This window comes from Elephas maximus, chromosome 20 (genome assembly GCF_024166365.1).
Source record: "Elephas maximus indicus isolate mEleMax1 chromosome 20, mEleMax1 primary haplotype, whole genome shotgun sequence".
Lineage (NCBI taxonomy): Eukaryota > Metazoa > Chordata > Mammalia > Proboscidea > Elephantidae > Elephas > Elephas maximus.
In genome coordinates, this window is record NC_064838.1 from 58891952 (window position 1) to 58914855 (window position 22904).

Genomic DNA, 22904 nt, shown 5'->3' on the forward strand with positions numbered 1-22904 from the left:
CTGCCCCCTCAGCTTTCGTCTCTTCTCCTTCTGCTGCCTACTTCCTTCCTGCTCGCCTTGCAAAGGTGGTTGGTTGGTTCTGGATCCAGTGGCTGTCTCTTGTCTGACCTCTGGTTCTTGGGACTTGAGCTAGCAGCTTACCTGTCCATCTTGGGATTCGCTGATCTTCAAGGACCTGCGAGCAAGAGTCCTGCTCCCTGACCTGCCTATCTTGGATTTTCCAGCCCGTGCAGCTAAGTGACTCAGGAGAAACCTTGCAGTCTTGCCTACTGATCCTGGAGCTTCTTCCACCATCACAACCTATGAGCAGGATCCCTGCCCTCCAACCTGCTCATTTTGGGTTCACCAGCTTCTGTGGCTCCATGAATTGGGAAAGGACTCTATCCTGATCCAAAGACTTGGGATATTCCAGCCCCTACAGTCGCGTGAGCTGTTTCCTTAATATAAATCTCTCTGTATATTTACACACATTACTGATTTTGCTTCTCTAGAGAACCCAGCCTAAGACAACAAGACACCACTTAGGTTATGCAAGATGATGAGCCTTGGCCTCTCCTTCAATATCAGACTCTCACCATTCCAGAGCCACAGCCCTAGGAACTTTTTCCAGTAGAAGGTGTGATGACCACATTGGGAATTGCTTTTCTTATTCTTCTGCCATGATTTGTGGGTCATAGGAAGGTGAAAGCTGTTTCACAGCTATGGCCACAAGGATGGAGACAGACAGCTAAGTAAAGAGCTGTCTGTAAGTTTAGACTCATAAATTCCTCCTGCCAGTAATCTACCAACTATGGGTTCTGTATGCAGCATTAGTCTGTGCTCATTCTCTTGCCCGCTTCTCTCTCCAGGCTCAGGTTTAATGATAGCTAAGGTGTGATTGATATTGGGGTTCTCTTTCTTAGCCAGTTCAATAGGTCTACCCCAATAAAAATGATTATGGAAAACCATGATTCATAATTTCCACAGAAACTCTCTTGTTACTTATTTATCACGGTACACGGTATGTCAAGATTTTGTGAAAGGATATGGCATTTGATTGAATGAAGGAACTTTTTATGCAGGACTCCACAGCCAGCTTCCCATAAGACACTTTCAAGCCAAATTTGACTACAACTCCTGTGAGAAGCTGACATTTCATTTTAGACCAGGTGTTTCAGACCTGCAGCTACACTGGAAGATATGTATTTAAACTTTAGATTCTGGGCCCAAGTACAACATATTTTTTGAGGAGGGAATTGGACAAAACCCATCCAGCTAGAAATAAGCCAACATCTACTACCTCTTGACTTTCCTTCCTTCCTTTCTGCATCTTTCTGGACTTTTTGCTCGGAAATAGGGAAGGAAATAGAAAGCCCATATTGCAATGAGATAGTATATGTTCAGGCGAGGGTTGTAGAAATGGTTTGTTTTGAATTTGAATGTCATTGGCAGTGCCAGGTGAGTTTTGCGGAAATGACTTTGCACTGAAGAGAGAAGAGAAGCAATGGACTAGGTCACCCTTTGTTGAAGTGGAGAGAGATGAGGAGATTGGGGCCAGGGAGAAATAAATCCAGAGGGCAAAACGATATTTGAATTTTTATTGTGCTCTTTGTTATAGTCTGTCAGAGTTCTGTCGGACAGTCTCAAACCTTTTTGCCACGTGGAATTGTATTGTGTGGCACCACCTTCAGGCGGTGTTGTATTAGACTCTGCTCTGTTGGCCTGCTATTCATTTTCATGCGCTAAAGGAGGACATGAAGTCATGTGTTGTTTTAGGTGAAATTAATTTCCCTCCAGTGTTATCAGCAGTACTTATGGGAGAGAAATGATAAGATGGAGGATATTGCATAGTATTTTAAATTCAAATCCAATTTGGACATTTGAATCCGCAGTAGACATTTTGACATTAATTTCGGTTGCACCCAAGTATGTGCTGGCACTTCTAGAGGCCCTGTTCTCTGAAAGCTGACGCAGCCTGGCTAGCGATAGTGGTTGTGGATAACGAAGCATAGAGTGCTTCAGAGAGGAGGCTGAAGGGCGGCTAAATCCGCTGCTCAACTGCATTGTTCCTCTTGTCTTGATTTTCATGCCCTGTCCAGCCTGGGTGGGATTCTAAAGGGTATATCAGCACTTCCAGAAATTATGTGGCTCATGGCTGTGCTTCTTGGTTAAATGACAATCCCTGAATCTTAAAGATTAGAGGTGAACCAGATTATTCTTTCTCTGGAATTTGAAGTTACTTGAGTATTTTAAAAATATCTGTGGGTAGGAAAAATAATATAGTAAAAAGTTGATATGAAAGGAGGCAGTACCATCTGGGACAGGGTTTCCTGAAGTTTGTCTCATAAAACACTTTCTTATGAGATTCTCTGGAGAGGAAGGACTCTATGGTCAAATTGGTTTGGCAAAGGCTGCCTCTACTGTCCCCGTCATAGAGATTCAAGGTGCATTTAAGCAGACTAAAGGCCCTCGGATGTTCCGCCCATAGCATAGAAACCAGCTTCGCTTTTATTCTCTTAACTCATGTTAACACCCTGTAGAACTTACCATGGAACACACTGATGGAAATGCCTGTGTGAGGAAGACAGCAATGGATTGGGAGTCGGGAGATCAGGCTATAGCTCTGCCTGGACACCCACCCACTCTGCAACCTCGCTGAAATCTGTTAAACTCTGAGAGCCTTGGAATCTTCACTGTGAAATGAAGATTTTTGCCCAAATGTCCAGTTTGGGTAAGATGATCCTCCAGGGTTCACCCACCCTGACTTTGAGTCATGATGTGACGTTTATTGTTACATCCAAGGCAGCTATGCTCTGGAACTGCCTCAAGGCCTGTCTTCATCCCATTAGATGTGTTTCTGATGTCCTGATCAGGAAGAACCTGGGTTTTATGGTTCCTGCAGCTACATGGGCTCCTTCCCCTGACAGGGAAATTCTCTCTGCATGGCCATGCCAGAATTCCTTCGGTTTTTCATTTGACATGTTCTTCCCAGCCTCAGGACCTTTGCACGTGTTGTGTTCTCTGCCTGAGGTGTTTTTCTCCACCTTATTGCCCCTCTTTGTTTTTGTTTAACAAGTAGCAGGTTAAATAGTGTCTTTCAAAATTCATGTCCACCCAAAACCTTAGAATGTAACCTTATTTGGAAATAGCGTTTTGAAGATGTAATTAGTTAAGAAGAGGTCATACTGGATTTGGGTGGGCCCTGAATCCAACATGACTGGTGTCCTTCTGAGAGGACACACAGACACTGAGGGAAGAATGTCATGTGAAAATGGAGGCAGAAATGGAGTGATGCTGCTACAAGCCAATGAATGCCAAGAATTTCTAGGAGCCACCAGAAATTAGGAAGAGGCAAGGAAGGATTCTTCCCTGGAGCTTTCAGAGTAGTCATGGTCTTGCTAACATGTTGATTTCAGACTTGTAGCCTCCAGGACTGTGAGAGAATACATTCTTGTTGGTCTAAGCCAGCCTGCTTGTGGTAATTTGTTACAGTAGCCTGAGGAAACAAAGACACCTTCATTCTGCTCTCTGCTTAAAGAAGATGCCTTCCTCAAGTTAGAGGTTATTACTAATACTGGGGACACTAACAGCATCAGGTGCTTGGCTCTGGTCTAGCGATTTCTCATCTAGTGTCTGCCTCCCTGCTAGGTGTGAGACATTTTGACGGCAAAAAGGGACCAGTTCCTTCTTTTCCAGTCACCGCCTGGAGTACTTGGCCAGTTTGATGAAAATTATAATTAGTAGACAGAAGGCTCTGGGTCTGTCCCATTTGGTCCACTTTCACTCTGGAATTGTATTTCTTACTGGTTTTCCCAGAAAATGAATTTCATCTTGACTTCTCAAAAAGCACCAAGCTTCAACAGTACCTGCGAGGAGCTACAAGTCTGTCTTCAGGAAAATGTTCTCAGTCCAAAAGGAGATCAGGCGTTATTCATTCCCACTTCCTAGGCCCTGTTCTACGTGCATGTATCCCACGCTTTTTGAAAGCTTACTTTACGTCACTTTGCTTTTACCAAAGACCTACGTTAGTACCTATATTTGCTAACCATAAGAAATCTTAGGAGGATTTTTGCTTTTACAAAAAAAAAAAAGACAAAAAGCAGAGATAGCGTTTAAGCAATGAGCCATTAAAGAGGCAGCTTTTTATGCAACCTGAGCAGCGACAGTGTTGTCACCAAGCTCCTTCCCTGGGAACTACACTCAGCATCTCAGTTTTTACTATCTATTAGTGTTATTTTAGGTTTTATATGTTATTTGGTAAGTTATTTTTTGGGAACGTGCAAAAATTTTTCCTGTATAAATTACTGGTAGTTGCTTCTTTGCTTTATGCCATTTTGGATTATGAAAGGTTTCATAGGAAAGAGGGGGACACCTGTATTGCAGTAAAAGTTCTATAAAGTCCCCTTTAACACAAAATTAGCAAATACCAGCCCTGCCCTGTGTGACCTCATTCTGCACAGGTCTGTGAAACCACTGCAGTTGATTTTGGGGTTACAAATAAATTTCAGCAGTAGGCAAATTCGCAACTATGGAATCCAGGACTAATAAAGATTGACTCAATCAACTCATTCTCTGCTTCCCATGGAGCACACAGGGATGGGCTGGTGATGGGAGAGAAAGGATGGCAGAGGCTAGGAAAATGGTGGTGGATAATCAGAGTATATGTAGGTATAGTTATGACCCAAGAACATGTACAACAATTCAATTCAAGAAACATCCATTGGACCCCTGCCATGGGTGAAGCACATTCTTAAAAAAAAAGAAAAGAAAATTCTCTTTATATTGGACTCGGACCAGTTGTTTTGTGAAATTACAAGTTGGAACATTGCTTAGGCTCATAAGTGTTGTAATTTCCAGGGTATCAAGACTGTGCCATTCTAGCTCAACTTGGCTTTATACAAAGCACTATGCCATTGTTTTTATAGATTGCGTACTTGTTCCTTAGAGTATAATATTGTGTTGATTATGTTTTGTGTCTATTAAGTATTGATCTTCAATAGGCAGTGACTTCTAATACTTCTGTTCTCTGACTTCTTAGAATCAGCTCTTTAAATTAAACACATCTTCAGTTGGAAATGTAGGCGCAGAAAGGGGGAGGAGATGACAGGATGTTGCAAGGAAGACAGAACAAAACATCTCTTTAGGTTGCATACTGCTATCTCAGGGTTATCTGTGTCATGATTTCAGGGATGTTATCTTTAAGCATGGAGCCCTGGCAGCATAGTGGTAAAGAACTTGGATGCTAAACAAGAAGTCGGCAGTTCAAAGCCACCAGCTGCTCCTTGGAAACCCGACGGGGCAGTTCTACTCTGTTCTGTAGGGTCACTATGAGTTGGAATCTACTTGACAGCAATGGACAGGTGAATCTTAAGCACATGGCTGTTATAAGCTGTCCATTGTTAACTGGAAAGGAGAACTTCAATGCCACATTCGGAGTCAGGATTACCTCCTGTGAAAATAGTTTTTCGGTTTTTAGCTCCAAAGTCTATATTTCAAATCTTCTATCCCTGAACAGCATGGATGATTGAAAATGGTGGTTTTCTCCCTGTTTTTTAAGCAGCAAAAGGCTTATTTTAAGTGAAATTTCATTCTTAAAAAATTAATTCGTAAGTAGAAAATGCAACCTTTCCCTGACCAGTTTGCAAACCATGAGAGTGAGGATGTTCAGTCCTATTTTATACACCAAGACAATGCCTCAGGCTTCCAGAGCTGAAATCCAAACTTTATTATTCAGCATAAATAGAAGCATTTTATTTCATTTCAGTGTGGAAGGCAAAACCCAAATCACCGCCCCCCCCCCCTTTTTTATTGTACTTCAGGTAAAAGTTTACAGAGGAAATTAGTTTCTCATTAAACAGTTAACACACATTATTTTGTGACATTGGTTGCCAACCCCACGACGTGTTAACACTCTCCCCTTGGGTTCCCTGTTACCAGTTTTCTTGTCCACCCTCCCACCTTCTCGTCCCTGCCCCTGAGCCGGTATGTCCATTTAGTCTTGTCTTGTTTTATGTTTGACTGAAGGGGGAACTCAGGAGTGACATCAGTAGTAAGTTAAAAGGGTGACAGGGGCCATCCTCTGGAAATTTCTTCAGTCTCTGTCAGACCAGTGAGTCTGGGTTTTGTGTGTGTGTGTGTGTGTGTGAGTTAGAATTTTGTTCTACATTTTTCTCCAGCTCTGTTGGGACCCTCTATTGTGATTCCTGTCAGAGCAGTTGGTGGTGTTAGCCAGGGGTACCACCTAGTTGTGCTGGACTCAGTCTGGTGGAGGCTGTGGTAGTTGTGGTCCATTAGTCCTTTGGACTAATCTTTCCCTTGTATCTTTGGTATTCTTCATTCTCTCTTGCTCCAAGTGGGTGGGACCAATGAAGTATTTTAGATGGCCACACACAAGCTATTAAGACCCCTGTTGCTACTGACCAAAGTAGGATGTGGAAGATTTTCTTTATAAAGTATCTTATGCCAGTTGAGCTGGAGGTCCCCTGAGATCATGGTCTCCAGTGCTCAGCCCAGTAATTCGGTCCCTCAGGGAGTTTGGATGTGTCTGTCACCTTGCCGTGGTCAAGCTGTTCTGAATTCTCCAGCATTGTGTACTGTTTTACCCTTCACCAAAGTTACCACTTATCTGTTGTCTAGTTAGTGTTTTTCCTTCTCCATCCCTTCCCGCCCTAGTAAACATCAAAGATTGTTTCTTTCTATGAAAACCCAAATTCTTGATTTTAAAAATAGGAATGGGAAGAGAAAGAGACCTGTGTATATCCTGAGACGGAGTCATTGTACTATACGCCTTCTGCTTCTGATAGGCATTACGTCACCTGACTCCCGGGATGGGGCCAGCCTCTGCCTAGAGGCCTGTGAATGATGCCACCAGGTCTGACAGCTTGCTGGACAGTGGGCAATGAGCTTGAGTAACTTATCATTAGCCAAGCAAAGGGGCTGGAGTCCCGTCCTCTCAGTGGACACAGCAGTACTAAAGATCTCTCATCTCTCAGGCAGGACTTTGGAGCGTTGAGCTTAGGATGTGCTTTAGGGCTAATGCGCCTTCCCAGAGTTGGTTGTGAAGCATGTGATGCTCTCCAGGGTTGGTCTCTGTATGCGATTTTTCATCACGTGCATTCAGTCGGCAAAACCAAGCAGCCTTGAAATGCTATGCGTAAACATTTGACATCTCTGGGTTTCTTATAATCCCGTTTTTCTTCTAGGGATTAAATGGGAACCAGATGAGAATGGAGTGATTGCCTTTGACTGCAGGAACCGAAAATGGTAGGCAACAATCAACCTCCCAGTTATTTTTTTTTTAAGAAGAAAACTTGAAGAAAGCTTCAGGATTCATTTTTATTTAACTTTCCCCTGACCTAGGTACATTCAGGCAGCCACTTCTCCAAAAGACGTGGTCATTTTAGTGGATGTCAGTGGCAGCATGAAAGGACTCCGTCTGACCATTGCAAAGCAGACGGTGTCATCTATCTTGGATACGCTGGGGGATGACGACTTCTTCAACATAATTGCGGTAAGTTCCGCTTTTTGTGCTTTCTTTCGTTGTGAGCTCATTTGATATTTTGGTAGCAACCAGTTGACGTTCTTGTCGCTATTGGGCACCCTGGGTGATGAGGTTTGGCTAGTCCCATGTGAGTTCATTGAATCCTGGACTTGGAAGGGCTTTCAGAGACCAGGAACGCAGTTAAGCATGTTTTTTCTCCTAAATTAGCACACAGGCACTGTCGTCTGGAAGAGATATGCCATATTTGATACTCCTCAGCAGCTGACCTTTGCAGAATGTTGGGGAAAAACCAAGCCAGATTTTCTTTAAATTGCTAGAATTTCTCACGTGGAAATTAACTTTACGCTAAACTAGTCTGATGATAATGATAGTACTAAGCATGATTATAAAATGACTAAAAGGTGAAAAGCAGTGTAAGGTTCCTAGAACACTTTATCTTAGCTTCTGAAACCAAAGTAGCCTTCATTAAGTGCCTGCTATGTGTCACTTGTCTGTCACTTTGTTGTACTGCGGTGGCTTGCATGTTGCTGTGATGCTGGGAGCTGTGCCACCAGGATTTCAAATACCAGTACGGTCACCCGTGGTGGACAGATTTCAGTGAAGCTTCCAGACAAAGACTAGGAAGAAAGATCTGGCGACCTCCTTCTGAAAATTAGCCAGTGAAAATGGTATGGATTGGAACAGAATATTCCAGTCCACTCAAACATGCCAATGATTGTGAAGAAGATTGCCAGGCTTTTCTTCTGTGGCACTGCTACATGGGTTTGAACCACCAATCTTTGGGTTAAGTAGTTGGGTGCAAACCGTTTGTACCACTGGAGGACCTTGTACCTTGGCAAATAGTAGGAATTTAAATATTTCTTGAATGAATAATAAGAGCGCCCCCTGTGTGCAAGCTAAGTGCCCTGTGTGGATTATCTCATTGAATCTTCATCTCAGCTCTGTGCCACTTGTCACTTTGGCAAATTCAAGGTCATAGAGCCCGTAAGTGGCACAGTCAGGACTCACCTAGGGGCTGTGCAGCTTTACCTTGTCCTGCTTCCCAAGCAGAAGTGAAGAGAATGTAGTTAATCCCTTCTCCCATTTTACTGTGAAATTATCTGGCCCTGGGGGACAGTTCTTTGGAAGGAGTCTTTCAGAGAGTTAGAACTTTGACATTTTCAAATAAAGAAAAGTTACTCTAGTTTCCAGCCTCATTGCGAAGATGCAAATATAGCTTGATCCCCCACATCCTAAAGCGTTTGAAGATAAGCAGCTAATTTGAGACTATCTTTCTTATTAATCTTTAATTATTCATTACAGAAGTATCAGAAATTTGCATAAGAAGAAGAGCTAACCAATTACATTGTGGGTCCTTCATCAGTAGGATTTATTCTGTTAACAAAACCAATCAATTCAAATAATCTGTGTAAGTTCATTAAGACATACAAACAGTGTCAACTCAATAATGAAGAGAGGGTGATTAAGATAATTACAAATAGATATGCCAGTTATTACAGAATAATTAAGAAAAAATGTCTTTTTTTTTTAACCAAAAATTGTCCCCTTATGTAGAGAGACCTGTTAGAGGTCCCATGGATCCTTACCATCCGTTTGTGGGTTTTCAACACAATTATTTCAACAACCGGAAAGACTTCTGAACCTTCATACTTAAAGCCTTCATAGTAAAATCATAAACTCTGTTCCCTCAGTGGTGTGGGAATGGATCAGAAATGTTAGTGAATTTATATTGAAGGACCTAGGTCATAAAAGGGCCATTAATAAACAGTAATTTTTTTTTATTTTTAACTATTATTTATTGATTGCTTTATCATAAAGGCAATATATGTAAAGAATTTAAACAATTCAGAGATGGTCCTTTCCCGTTCTGTTTGGCACATAGCCTTCTGAACTTTTCTGTGTATGTGAACACATGGTTTTTTTTTTCACAGAAATAGGATCACATTCTATAGGATATTGAACTTGCCTCTATACCCTTGTTGTAATCAAGTTGCGGTACATTTTAGCAGTAATTCCCTACATCATGTAGAGCTGACATAAGGTATGTGACCCGCTCCCCCTTGGCTGGCAGTATTCTGTTGCCAATCTTCTTCTGCTCAGGACTGGTACAGTGAATGGACTTGTGTGTGTTTGTTCTGCATGGTTGAGTGTGCCTCTGTTGAATGCGGACCAGAAGGGGAACTGCTGCACTAGGGCTATGCTGTGCTAGCAGAACGTCCAGCAGAGAGGAGTAACATTTCCCCACTGACCAACAGTTCACCCCGGTTTCCCTCGAGTTGACTCCGACTGGCAGAGTAGAACTCTGCTTTTCCACAGGGTTTTCAATAACTGATTGTTTGGAAGCAGATTGCCAGCTCTTCCCTCTGAGGTGTCTCTGGGTAGACTCAAACCTCCACCTTTTGGTTAGTAGCTGAGCATGTTTATGCGCCAAGGAATCCACCAACAGTTTATGGGCCCTGTAGATGGAAATCCTGGTGGCGTGGTGGTCAAGTGCTATGGCTGCTAACCCAAGGGTCGGCGGTTCGAATCTGCCAGGTGCTCCTCGGAAACTCTGTGGGGCAGTTCTACTCTGTCCTATAGGGTCGCTATGAGTTGGAATCGACTCAACGGCACTGGGTTTGGGTTTTTTTTTTTTTAATACAGTAGATGGCTGATTGATAGATCTTCATCTGTGTTCCCTTGAACTGTCTCTCCCAACCCTAAGCATGTTTCACCTTTTTTTTTTTTCTTTTCCCCTCTCTATCACTTCCTCCTCTTTCCTCCCTGGCATAATAATATGGTGTGGGTTTCCCCTCAGCCTGTTTAAAATAGCCTCTTACCTCTTATCTAGAGGGGAATCTCAGTACAGACTCTTATAAGTGCAGGAGGATGGAATATTGAAAACTCCATCCAGAATGCCCTGCAAGTCTGTTTGAGCGTACTGTCCTTGTTGTCTGGCTTCCATTTACAGAGAGGACATTATCATTTCACCCTTCATTATCTTGTCAGCCTTGGCTTGCTGACTTGTTTGAGGAGACGTTTCAGTGTTGGAGAGAGAAAGTAAGGAGTGCAATCTATATTTTTAATACTAGAGCCCTCATGCACTGTATGTTTTTGTTTGCACAAATCCGATTTATCATTTCCGTTTGATTTTCAGCGCCATAATGGGGTGAGGGGAGGGAGATTTCAATAGCAGGAAAGGCTTTCGTTAGATGTCTGAGTCAGTTTTGTATGTTTTATTTAGTTCGTTGCTAAGTGTATCTTACACATTATACTTGAAAACCAGGTCTTCCCAAAGAATAAAAGTAAAAAGATAATGTTAAAAATTATTTTAGCTTTCGTGAGCAGGGTATTGCAAAATCTATCTAAAATGGATGAACTAAATGATTGAATTATACAAAGAATAGTTGAAATATGAGAGTGATTTTGTGCAGCTGAAGTTAAAATTTAAGGTCAAAGCACTGGAGCGTGAAGAGAGATGTCTCTGACAAGAGCACAGGCATATTTTTCTGATTTACTTTGAAGTCTAACTCTAAGCCATGCATTAAATTAACAATATTATCGTAAAAATGAGGGTGCTAATTCTGTTCGACGCTGAAATTTGAAAAATGATTTTACAGAAGCCTGAGCCAAGCGTTAAATGAACACGGTATTAACTGGGCTGATATTGTTAAATCAATTTAAATGCCTCCTCCAGCAGCCCCTATTGGTGCAGACTTGGATAGAGAAGAACGTCATTTATTAGTTCAGCCCAGAACTTTCTGGTGCCCTGGTTTTAATTTGCAGAATTTTCTTTAGAACCTTTTCTCCAATTGCTTTGCCGGCTGTGGATTTGCTTTTTAAAGTAATCAATTCCGTATTAAAAGTATAAGAACGGTATTTTCTTTCAGTGCTCATTTGTTCTGTACTACTAATTACGTCCAGTCGTGTTTCAAATTACATAAGAAGCTTTGTAATGCAAAAGATCCCTGGGATGCCTTCTGTTGGTGAAAATATTGTGGGTTCATCTGCTTCATTACATGATCCGTACACATTTTCCTTTAAAGGCCATTTAATCAAAAGTGCACCAATAAAACCGTGCAGATAGGTCATGGAGTTCCAGCAACTCTGCATCCGTTTCTTGCACTGTGTGAGTAAGCCAGGCTTTCAATTCTCTGGGTTTTTGTGGAACTTTGGATTCTCTAAAACATATCCCCTGTCATGGATTGAATTATGTCCCCCCCAAAATGTGTGTATCAATTTGCCTGGGCTGTGATTCCCAGTATTCTGTGGTGGTTCTCCGTTTTGTGATTGTAATTTTATGTTAAAGAGGATTAGGGTGGGATTGTAACACTCTTACTAAGGTCACATCCCTGATCCAAGGTAAAGGGAGTTTCCCTAGGGTGTGGCCTGCACAACCTTTTACCTTACAAGAGAGAAAAGGAAAGGGAAGGAAACTGAAACTTGGGGACCTTGTACCACCAAGAAAGCAGTGCCTGGAGCAGATTGCATCCTCTGGACCTGGTGTCCCTGCAGGAAGCTTGTTGGAGAAGCTTGTATTCTGGGGGAAGATTGAAGAGAAGGCCAACAAAGAGAGAAAGCCTTCCCCTGGAGCCGACGCCCTGAATTTGGACTTTTAGCCTACTTTATGGTGAAGAAATAAATTTGTTTAAGCCATCCACTTGTGATATTTCTGTTATAGCAGTACTAGATGACTAGATGACTAAGACACTCCTTAACTTCCTTGTTATTTGTCTGTTTTTTGAAGGGGTAGGGATTTGCACCTTTTTTTTTTTTTTTTTTTAAATCCCTGTCATAACTATCATCAACTTTTTTTTTTTTTCTTTTTTGGCTTTGTTCATAGTATGATAGTCTTTTCCGTCAGTAATGTTCTATACAATTTCGCCTTTTCATTTCACTGTTCCTATTATGTATTCATTCAACAAATACTATTGAGTGCTAAGTGTTAAGGACTGGGGCTACCTTTGTAAAAAAGGAAGACAGATTGTCCTCCTAGCCCTTGGGGTTGTGAGTCTCTGAGTGTTAGGATTGGGGGCAGTCCAGAAGAGGGTGTTCGTCATACAGTATGGTCAGCACAGTCTGAGAGGAGATGGTGAGCAGGACAGGAGGAGCACAAAGCAAGGGTAGGTGACCAGGTGGGGAGCCCTCATTTGTAGAAGCTTCTTGGATGAAGTGATGGCTAAGTGGACACTGTAAGATGAGTAGGCCTTGGGCAGGCATATGCAATGGGGTGGGGACTGGGGGATGGATGATGGTGAAAAGATTGGGACTGGGTTGAGAGAGTCAGGTCAGATCAGGCAAACTTGGTCAGCTACACGGAGGAATTTGGACTCTTTCTGGAAGCACTGGAGGCCATGGAAGGGTCTCAGCTGAAGGGTGACATGTTGGGACATTCCCTTAAGTCTCTTCCTTCTTAGTTAGGTCTTCCTTCATTCTCTTTTTCAGGCAACTGATGATTTTCTTCCGTTAGGCCTGAAAGCTGCATTGCTTTCATCAGTTAAGTTGAGCTTCCAACATTGAAAAGGGTTCAGAGTTTTCAACATCATTCAGAACCCAGAGTCCATTGTCCTCCACTCTCGTGCCTCTGGGCTGTGATTTACTAACCAATGTGTGACACTCGCGTCTCCGCTAGTGCTGAAGTTTGTGTGTGTCTTGGGTGGATGAGCCCAGCCTCTTAGCTCCTTGTTTTCCAAAGCTTCTTCAAAATGTTCTAGTCATTTATTTAATGAAAGTTAAAACTTGACTTTCCTGTTCTAAATCATCATTTAAACCCCCCTTGAGGACTTTGCTGTGTCTTTAAAAGGGGGCATGTACGGAATGCTTACAGAGCTTGGAAGGAAAAGGTAGATGGTGACGTGCCCTTGCTGTCAGAGAGGGGAGAGTTTGGTGGTTGGCAGTCAGGGGGGAGGGAAGAACCGCTCTCTGGAGAAGAGTTGTAGTGGGATGTAGTCTAATGCCTGAGGAAGACTGTGGGTTTATCTCAAGTCTGTTTTTATGTTTATTTGGACCGTTGCAGCATCACAGAGAAGTACTCTTTAGCATGAAAGCGATAAACAGATATTAAGGCATAATGAGCATATTCTTTTATTAATAAAAGCAAGAAAAAGCAGTTCATGATCATGCCACAGAGACAGTGATTACAAATTTGGTCAGCATTTTATGTCCCTGATAAGCAGCAGGTGCATAGTTAATACTCAGTTAGCAAATGATCCACAGATTCCGTGGAAGATGCTTTCCCAGGAGAGCATTCAGCACTAAGCTGGCTGTAGTGTCTTGGCTCCTGGTCTGCCAGCGAACCAGGTTCTGCCACACTTTGAATACTAGGAAGGTTCAAAGTGCGGCAGGGAGTGGGACAGTGTGCTGTCACGCACCATGGGTTTTTGTCTTGGGCATTGAGACAGAGTTTGTGCCTAATGGTGTGCAGTGCCTTGTCTCAAACAGATGCAGAATCCATATTGTCCCGAGGTCAAGGACATATGACCTCTGTTCCCAAGAGTGCCTCACTTTGTTGTCCCTCCTTTCCTACTTAGTCCCTGACTGTTCCAACAACTGTTGTAAGTTGGTTCTGACTTAAGTCAGATACCTTTTTTTTTAAGTTTTTACTATTACTGCCTTTTATTACCAATATCTTTATAAATTTTGTCTGTGAACATTTGTGAGTCAATATCTGAGAATAACATCAGCAGATTACATGCTGCAACACTGTATGCAGTACATATTACTAACAATAAGATGGACAAAAAACAAACAAAACAGATGGACATAGGTGTTGTTTGTCATAACTCACATACATCATAAGTTGGGGACTGCCTGTCCGAGCTCGGGGTAGGGGCCATCATCTGCTGGTCTTTGTCTCTTCAGCACACAGCATACTCACACGCACACTGTCTTTTCCTTTTCTGCACTTGTGTGTGTGCACAGAGATGTCTTCTTCTTCCTCTTCCTCACGTGTCGGGTTCTGTGTTGACTCTTTGTTGAATCCTCTCATTTCATCCTCAGAGTGAGTTCACGAGGAGGTGCAGTTATAGTCCCTATTTGTCCAACAAGAAAACAGGCTCAACGAGCTGGTATGCTTTGGCCAAGGTCACCCAGTTAGTGCATGACAGAGCCAGGATTTGAACCCAGGCCCGTATGCCTCAGGTGTCTTAGCTCTGCTGCCACTACACCTGGGTGAAACCAGAAGAGGAAATCCAGCCAGGAAAGGGAGGGAGAAAAGAAAATTTGGAGCCTGAGTTGCTGTGTATTATGGGGGAGTTTCCAAGGTCTTAAAGGGATGAAAGTTCTTTGTCCATCTCCTCACCATGTGGTTGGTGAGCTGGGCCTTCTCCAGGGCTGCCTGGGCTCACTCTTCTCCTCTCCTGCTAAGAGACTCTTCCTATTTGCCAGAAGTTTGCAGGAAGGTCTGACCACTTCAGGATTGGGTGCTTGAATCCTTTTTAGGATTCAGTCCTGGTAGTGGGAGGGAGCAAAAGCAAATGACAGAAGATTGCACCTGATCAGTGGTACATGTTTGGTGCACCCTCTTCTTTCCTAGATGACTGGTATCCCATTAGGTAAATAGGGATGAAGAAGAACAGTTTACAAGGCCTTTGTGTCTTAGTACTGGAGGTAAATGATACAGCCATCCCACATCATTGCTTCACAAAATGGAAATACCTATGCATTAGGCAGAATAGAGATGAAGTTGCGTTTAGTTGGGAAACGGAGGGAGAGAAGGAAGAAGAACCAAGGCGAGAACACGGAAGCTGAGAGGTTTCCAGTGCAGAGCTGTCAGGAGCCAGCTCCAAGTGTAGGGCATCCTTGGAATCCTTCTTGGGAGGAGCTGCTGAGCAGCATGGTGGGCATGCAGGGCCAGCATGCCTTTCTGGCACAGCTGCTTGCCATGCACCACTCCTTTACACGTACGGCTCAGCCCAGCGCCCTTTAGTGATGCAGACCAGATTGCTCAGCATAGCTTTATCCTGATGCAGTCAAGGGAAATTAGTCAACTGCAAGCTTGGATGCTGCCACTAACAAGCTGGCTGGGGTTCAGAGGAGCAAATTCCCTCACTGCGGCTGTGGCGCATACAGTGATGGCAGGCGTGGTTTTGATTATTGCATATGTACCTCTCTGATTAGGTCAAGAACTTCTTGGTCTTCTTTACTTTTAACCCCCATTTACAGCCCCCATGGAACTCTGGTGGCTCAGTGGCTAAGTGCTTGGCTGCTAACGGAAAGGTTGGTGGTTTGTACCCACCAGCCACTCCATAGGAGAAAGATATAGCAGTCTGCTTCTGTAAAGATTCACAGCCTTGGAAAGCCTACAGGGTCGCTATGAGTCAGAATCAACTCCAACAACAGTGGATTTTGGGTTTTAGCCCCCACACATATACACCTTTACATCAGCAAAGCAGATTCACCTCTAGTCTTCCTCACTGGATTCTCAGAAGGGCCCCTGAAGGATAAACAGAAGAAAATGATCACTTTCTTATGCATAAGAGCAGCCCTGGTGGCACAGTGGTTAAGAGCTTGGCTGCTAACCAAAAGATCAACAGCTCAAATCCACTAGCTACTCCTTGGAAGCTCCATGGGGAAATTCTACCCTGTCCTATAGGGTCACTGAGTTGGAATTGACTCAATGGCAGTGGGTTTGCTTGGTTTTATATGCATAAGAATATGGGATCAGAGAGGTTTAGTGACATTCCCAAGGCCACACAGTGAATACATGGCAGAGGCAGGACTTGGACCCCAGTGTCCTGACTCCCAGCTCAAACTATACAATCCCAGGAATTGACTTGAACATGTGTGTATTAGGCAGAATATACTAAATGAAGTTGTAGTTTACCTGGGAAATGGAAGGAGAAAAGGAAGAAGGATGAAGGTGAAAACCTCAGTTAGAAAAGTTTTGGGTTGCAAGTTATAAAAGAGCTGCATTAAAAAGGCATCTGGTAATCTCATGTAAGGATCCTAGAAGAGGGCAGCTCCAGGTTTGATACAGCAGCTCAAGTGTCATCAAGGGTCCACACTGGCTCCATCTTCTTGCTCTGCCTTCCTCAGGACTTTGCTTTCCATTCTTAAACTTGTCACCTCTTGGTTGTAAACTGGCTGCCACAGCTCCACAATAGCATCACAAGTGAGAAGGAAGACAGTGGGCATTGCAGTAGCCTTGGGGTTGGCCTCACCTCGCCTCTGCTCTGTCTCTGTATTGGGCCCAAAGCCACTATTTGAAGCTCATCTCTTTGAGTCACTCCCCCACTTAGAGCTCTGTCATGGTGTTCTCACTGCCCATAAGCTTAAAGTCCAAACTCCTTAGCCAGATTGGTTCAAGAGTTGGGTCTCTGAGACATGGTTCTGGTTCCTTACCTCTGGAGATCTGGGCTGGGCCTTTGGTCACTAAAGTGGAAAGGTCATGATATTCTCATTGAACAAACAGTTCCCGGTTACGCACTGTACGTTTCACCGTGTGCTTGCCACAGGAAATACACTGAGGATCCAGGCATGGACACTGATGGTTGGGCCCACCTTTGGGAGATCCCAGCAACAGGCAGTTAGAATTTGGGAGCATATAGGAGAGGGGCCTAACCCTGGCTTGCTGCACCTGGGGAAGCTTCTTAGAGGAGGTGAGGAATTAAGTTGTGACCTGGAGGGTAAACAGGAGATGTCAGAGGGAGGGCTCCAGGCAGAGGGTATATTATGTGGAAGGAGGCCTGAAGGAAAAGATAGGATGCGCCAGAGGATAGGAAAGAAATTAGGTTCTGATTGACACTTGACGTTTATGGGGAAGGCTAACAAAGAGGCTAGAGCAATCAGCAAGGCCAAGGTCAAGAACCCTGCAAAGCCCTGGAACTGTTTATCTGGAGAGCAATGGGGCACTGGGAAAGGAGGTTTGCAGGAGCTGACATGATCAGATTGTGTTTAGTGCAGTTAATCAAACTTGATGAGAGCAACGAAGATAAGAACATTCAAATATCCACTTCCTAGTTGTGAACTTTGACAAAAATAAAGGGTCATATTCTGGGTATTCTGGGATTAAAAATGATGGGAAGGCTGGGCATTGGCATATGTGGGAGATGGTTTCAATGCTCTTGAGCAGGGGACTGACTGACACCAGCATACCTTTGCAGAGTAACTGGGGAACGTCAAGGCCTCTTCTTCTCCCCATTCTGTCTCCACTCATGTGACTCACATGTGCGTCTCTTGGCCCCACAAGGCCAGATAGAGGTGCTGGAGCTGCATCCACCCAACTCTGGAATGTTCTTCATATCCCACCTGGACCATATGATATTAGCCACACTCAAGGAGTGCCCCATGTTTGGAGCCTCCCTTGAAGGGTGGTCAGTTAACTGTGTACATCCTGAACCTTTCCACACATCAGCACATGCTCTAGAAGTCTCTCCCTCAAACATGGAAAAAATAAATCCTGCCTTTGGCACTTAACCACAGGTGTCTATAGGATCACCCGTGGGGAAAACCTCCTGTGAATGAATTGAGCCTGAGATTGGGCTACTGTGCTGTTTGTGTTTGTATCTTGAATGACTAAATAGTACCCTTCAAGTGCATAACTAAATGTTTCCTGTTGGCTTTTTCTTCCCTTTGCAGTATAATGAGGAGCTTCACTATGTGGAACCTTGCCTGAATGGAACGTTGGTACAAGCTGACAGGACGAACAAAGAGGTAGGGGCTGCCAGTGGGCAGGGAGCATTGCAGGTCATGGTGAACCCATATCTTCCTCACAGAGATTGATTACAATAACTCTGCCCTAATTTTTAGAAACTCATCAAATGAGTGGCTTTTTTGTTGACAGGCCCTTTGGAACCCCCGTTGTATAGAATATTAACTTATCAGCACCAGTTGCTGTGGTCTAGACTCTGACTCATGGTGACCCATGTGTGTCAGAGTAGAACTGTGGTCTATAGTGTTTTCACTGGGTGATTTTCAGAAGAATGTCACCAGACCTTTCTCCCCAGATGCCTCTGGGTGGACGTGAACCTCTAGCCTTTCAGTTAGCAGCTGAGTGTGTTAACCATTTGACAACCTAGGGACTCTAGAATATTTACTTAGAGGCGCAGATAAAGTCATAACAGTAAAAGAATGACGTTGAGTTCAGATGTCTACAATTGCGTTGACTTTTTTTCTCTTGCTCCAATTATGTCCTATGTAGATACTATTGAAAGATGTGGTACTTGCTGAGATTTTAAAGAAAATTGAAACTCTTCTCTCAGTGCACTTAACACAACTGAGCAAATAATTATTGGCATATTTATTTACTTGCTTGTCTCCCCAATTAGAATGTAAGCTTCACAAAGATAGGGACTGTCTAGCTCGCTGCTCTGTCCCCAGTATTCCCAGCGTTGCCTACTCCATAAATATCATGGAACAAAGGAAGATATGTAAATAAGACTCTTAGGAAATGGAATAGAGGTTTTCCTTCCAGTTGGTGCATTCTAGGAAAATTACCAAAATACATTTCTACAAAAGAAATCCTGTTTCTCTTTGGCCCTTTAAATTTCTCAGAACAACCACCACAGCCACCAACAAAGCACCCTTGAAGGGCCAGTTTACATTTTAGATTGAAGATGTGTGCGTAGCTACAGCAATGCCACATTGCCTGTGACTCCTAATTGTCACTGCCATATTGTTTTATTGTGTCTACAGGGCAGGGCTACTGTTTCCCTGGAGAACACGCTCCCATGAGGGGGCTGAGCGCAATGGACAAGGTAGGCTAGTGTGAGGCGCTGGGCATGTGCCAGGGTTGCAGGGGTGCCATTGGTGCTATCTTACAGGCAGGTAACAGAAAGTGCATGGTTTGGTTATCTCTGAGACAGTGAACAACAGAGACTGAGGGAAATTAGTTTCATGTGGAACATGGAGTGAGAAGGAAAATTTATACCAGAGAAAAACATCTAAGCTTTGACTTTAGGGAGGAGAAACCAGTATATTATAGTTCAAAGGACAGCTGTGTCCAGAGAATGTTTGTCCATGGTCATTTTTCTAGGTCAAAGTCAGTAGGAAAACTACAGCCAGCTTCCTCTGGAGTTCTCTTTGTTTGGCCGTTGCCTTTTACTGGATTCCACCCCATTAGCAGTATTTATAGCAATGAAACATTTTCCTGGCCTCAAATAGGTGTCTAGTGATGGTGCTTATAAAGTTAAGCAGAAAAGATTCTTAAAATGATCAAGGCCATCCTGCTGGTAGCTCCCCGAAGAGGAAAAGGGCAGTGTGATATTTGGAGGTACAAAGTTTCATGAATGAAGACATTGTTACAGAAAGTGGGCTAGGAATACCTTTGAATATACAGAACTGGAATAGCTTTGAGTATAAAAATTAATCTAGACTTTTGATTCTGCCAATATGAAGCAGCACTGTCCTTCTCAAACCCTCCCCCTTACAATTAGAAAACCCTGAATATAATATAACACAACAAGGGGAAGACCTCAAGGGGGAAAGAAGAAGGTAGACTGCCTAGGGGCCATTGAACTTGAAGACATAGAGGTGAGTTCCTTGGGTTTCCTTACTGACATCCGTATATCCCAAACTGAGCTCTCCAGGAGCCTCCACGTGGACCACCAACAAGCAGAGACAAAAACTCCAAGAAAAGCCTTTTCTTTCTTGCCCAAGGATGGGGAAAAGGGTGGCCTAACAATAGAAAATGTTTGTGGTGATACCTGCCCTTCTCCAGCCAAACACCAATGGCTCCACTATCTTCTCTGTCCTGCCAGCACAAGATGGATTCAGTGGGGCTGAGCAGGAAGTTAATCTTCGACCCCACCTGCTTTCACCTGGCCCTTGTGCTACACGTCAACAGAGGGATTACTGCTAAAAATAAAAGATAAAATTGCACCCAGAGTGTCTTAATTTAATATCCAAAACGTCCAGGGTGCAATAGAAAATCACTCGTAATCCCCAAAAAAAATCCAAAGAACCAGGTAAATCAAAACATGAATGAGAAAATACAGTCAATAGAAATCAATATCCACATGAATCAGGTGTTGGAGTTATATAATTGCTTCAACAAGCAATTTGAATTCTCTTGGAACAAATGAAAAAGTAGAGAATCTCAGCAAAGAAAGTTATAAAGTAGAGCCAAATGGAAATTTTAGAACTGAAAAATGCAATCACGGAGATAAAACTCATTGGATCGGATCAGTAGTAGAGTAGAGATTAATAGAGGATAGAATCAGTGAATTTCAGGGCACATGAGTAGAATTTATCCAGTCAGAACAATAGAAAGAAAATAGACTTGGAACAAAATGAACAGAGTCCCGTGAACATGTGGGACAGTAATAGAAGAGCTAACATTCGTATTATCAAAGTCCCAGAAGGAGGATAGAGAGAGCGGGACTGGATAAGCATTTGAAGATAAGATGTCTGCAAACTTCCCAAATTTAGCAAAAGACATACATAATCAAGAGGTTGAGTGAACCTCAAATAGTATAAACCCAAGTAAGTCCATGGCAAGACACATCATAATTAAATACAATTTAATAAAACCGGTAAACTTCAAGAAAAAGTAAAAAGAGAAGACACAGATCACCAATGTCACTGCAGATCTAGCAACCATTAAAGAATGAATGATAAGGGAATAATACTAACAATTTTACATTCACAAATTCGATAATGCAGGAGAAATGGACCAACTGCACAAAACCCACAAACTATTGAAATTCAGTCAAGGTGAAACAGAACCTGAATATTCCTGCAACTCTGAAAGAAGCTGAATTTGTAATTTAGAAGGTGCAGAAAAAGAAATCTGCAGGCCCTCCTGGTCTCACAGGACCATTCTACCAAACATTTAAAGAAGAATTAACACAAATTTTAAACAACTTCTTCCAGAAAAATAGAAGAGGGAAAAGATCCCAACTCATTTTATGAAGCTAGTTAGTATTTCCCTGATAAACCAGATAAAAATAGTACAAATGAGAAAACTACAGATATTCGTTGTGAATTTAGATATAAAATTCTCAACAAAATTTTAGCATACTGATTAAAAATATATGAAGAGAATAATACACAAGCACTGAGTAGGATTTATTCCAGATACGCAAGGCTGGTCCGACACCGTAATCATGTATCAACAGACTGAAGAAAAATACAGTCGTATCAATTGACTCAGGAAAAGCGTTTAACAAAACCCACAACCGTTCGTGATAAAAGCTTTCATCTAACTAGGAATAGAGAGTAATTCCTCAGATGGGTAAAGACCATCTACAGAAACCTACGGCTAAGATCATATTTAGCAGCGGAAGTTTGAAAGCTTTCTCTTTTATGATTGAGAACAAGGCAAAGATGCCCGCTCTCACTATTCTTATTCAACATGGTGCCGAATGTTCTAGTTAGTGTTTAAAGGCTGGGCAAAGAAATGAAAAGGCATAAAGATCAGAAAGGAAAAAATAAAACTCTTCCTACTTGCAGGTAACATTACTGCATATGCAGAAAATCCCAAAGAATTTACCCCCCCCAAAAAAAACTCGTAGAACTAATAAGTCAGTTCAGCAAGGTCACATGTAAAAAATCTGCATACAAAAATCAATCGCAATCCTATATACGAACAATGATCGTGTGGAAACTGAAAATAAAAACAATATAATTTATAATTGCTTCAAAAAAAAAACCCCAAACTCTTTGCTCTTGGGTCAATTCCACCTCATGGCAACCCTGTAAGACAGAGTAGAACTGCCCCTTTGCGTTTCTAAGGAGTACCTGGTGGATTTGAACTGCCAGCCTTTTGGTTAGCAGCCGTAGCACTTAACCACTATACCACCAGTGTTTCCACAGTGGCTTCAAAGAAAATTAAGTGCTCAGATGTGAACTTAAAACGTGTATAAGATTTACATGCTGATGAAAGTAATCAAAGAAGACCTAAATAAATTAAAAAAATGAGAGGTTTACATATTGGAAGACTCAACATATTAAATATGTCAGTTCATCTCAAATTGGTCTATAGGTTTACTGCAATTTCTATCAACATTTCAGCAAGTTTTTTTTTTTTTTTTTGTAGACATAGACAAGCTTATTGTACAGTTTAGGTAGAAGACTCAGGCTTTAGAATAGCATAAGAATTTTGAAAAAGAAGAATAAAGTAGGAGGAATCATTCTACCCAATATTGTGGTTGGCTGGAGTCAAGTTGGCCCCCAACTCACAGTGATCCCATGCACAATGGGGTTGGACCATTGTGATCCACAGGGTTTTCACTGGCTGACTTTCAGAAGTAGAGCTTCAGGCTTTTCTTCCTAGTCCACCTTAGTCTGGAAGCTCTGCTGAAACCTGTTCAGCATCATAACAATGTGCAAGCCTCCACTGACAGATCAATGGTGCATGGGCCAGGAATTGAACCACGGTCTCCTGTATGGAAGGTGAGAATTCCACCACTAAACCACCACTTCCAGCCTACCCAGTATTAAGGCCTATTATATAGTTAGAATCATCAAGACTGTTGTATTGGTGGAGGAATAGACACATATGTCA

The 22904-nt window shown here is 42.6% G+C and overlaps 1 protein-coding gene across 4 annotated transcripts in view; it reads left to right on the forward strand.

The window, feature by feature from the left end:
• The window catches only part of CACNA2D3 (calcium voltage-gated channel auxiliary subunit alpha2delta 3), a 1053043-nt gene that overhangs the window by 479248 nt on the left and 550891 nt on the right, over nucleotides 1-22904 (forward strand). For all 4 annotated transcript variants that reach the window (XM_049863210.1, XM_049863213.1, XM_049863211.1 and 1 more), the window contains exons 7-9: nucleotides 7182-7242; nucleotides 7339-7489; nucleotides 18038-18112. In XM_049863210.1, the coding sequence (XP_049719167.1) occupies nucleotides 7182-7242; nucleotides 7339-7489; nucleotides 18038-18112 (287 nt within the window). The remainder of the gene's footprint in view (nucleotides 1-7181; nucleotides 7243-7338; nucleotides 7490-18037; nucleotides 18113-22904) is intronic.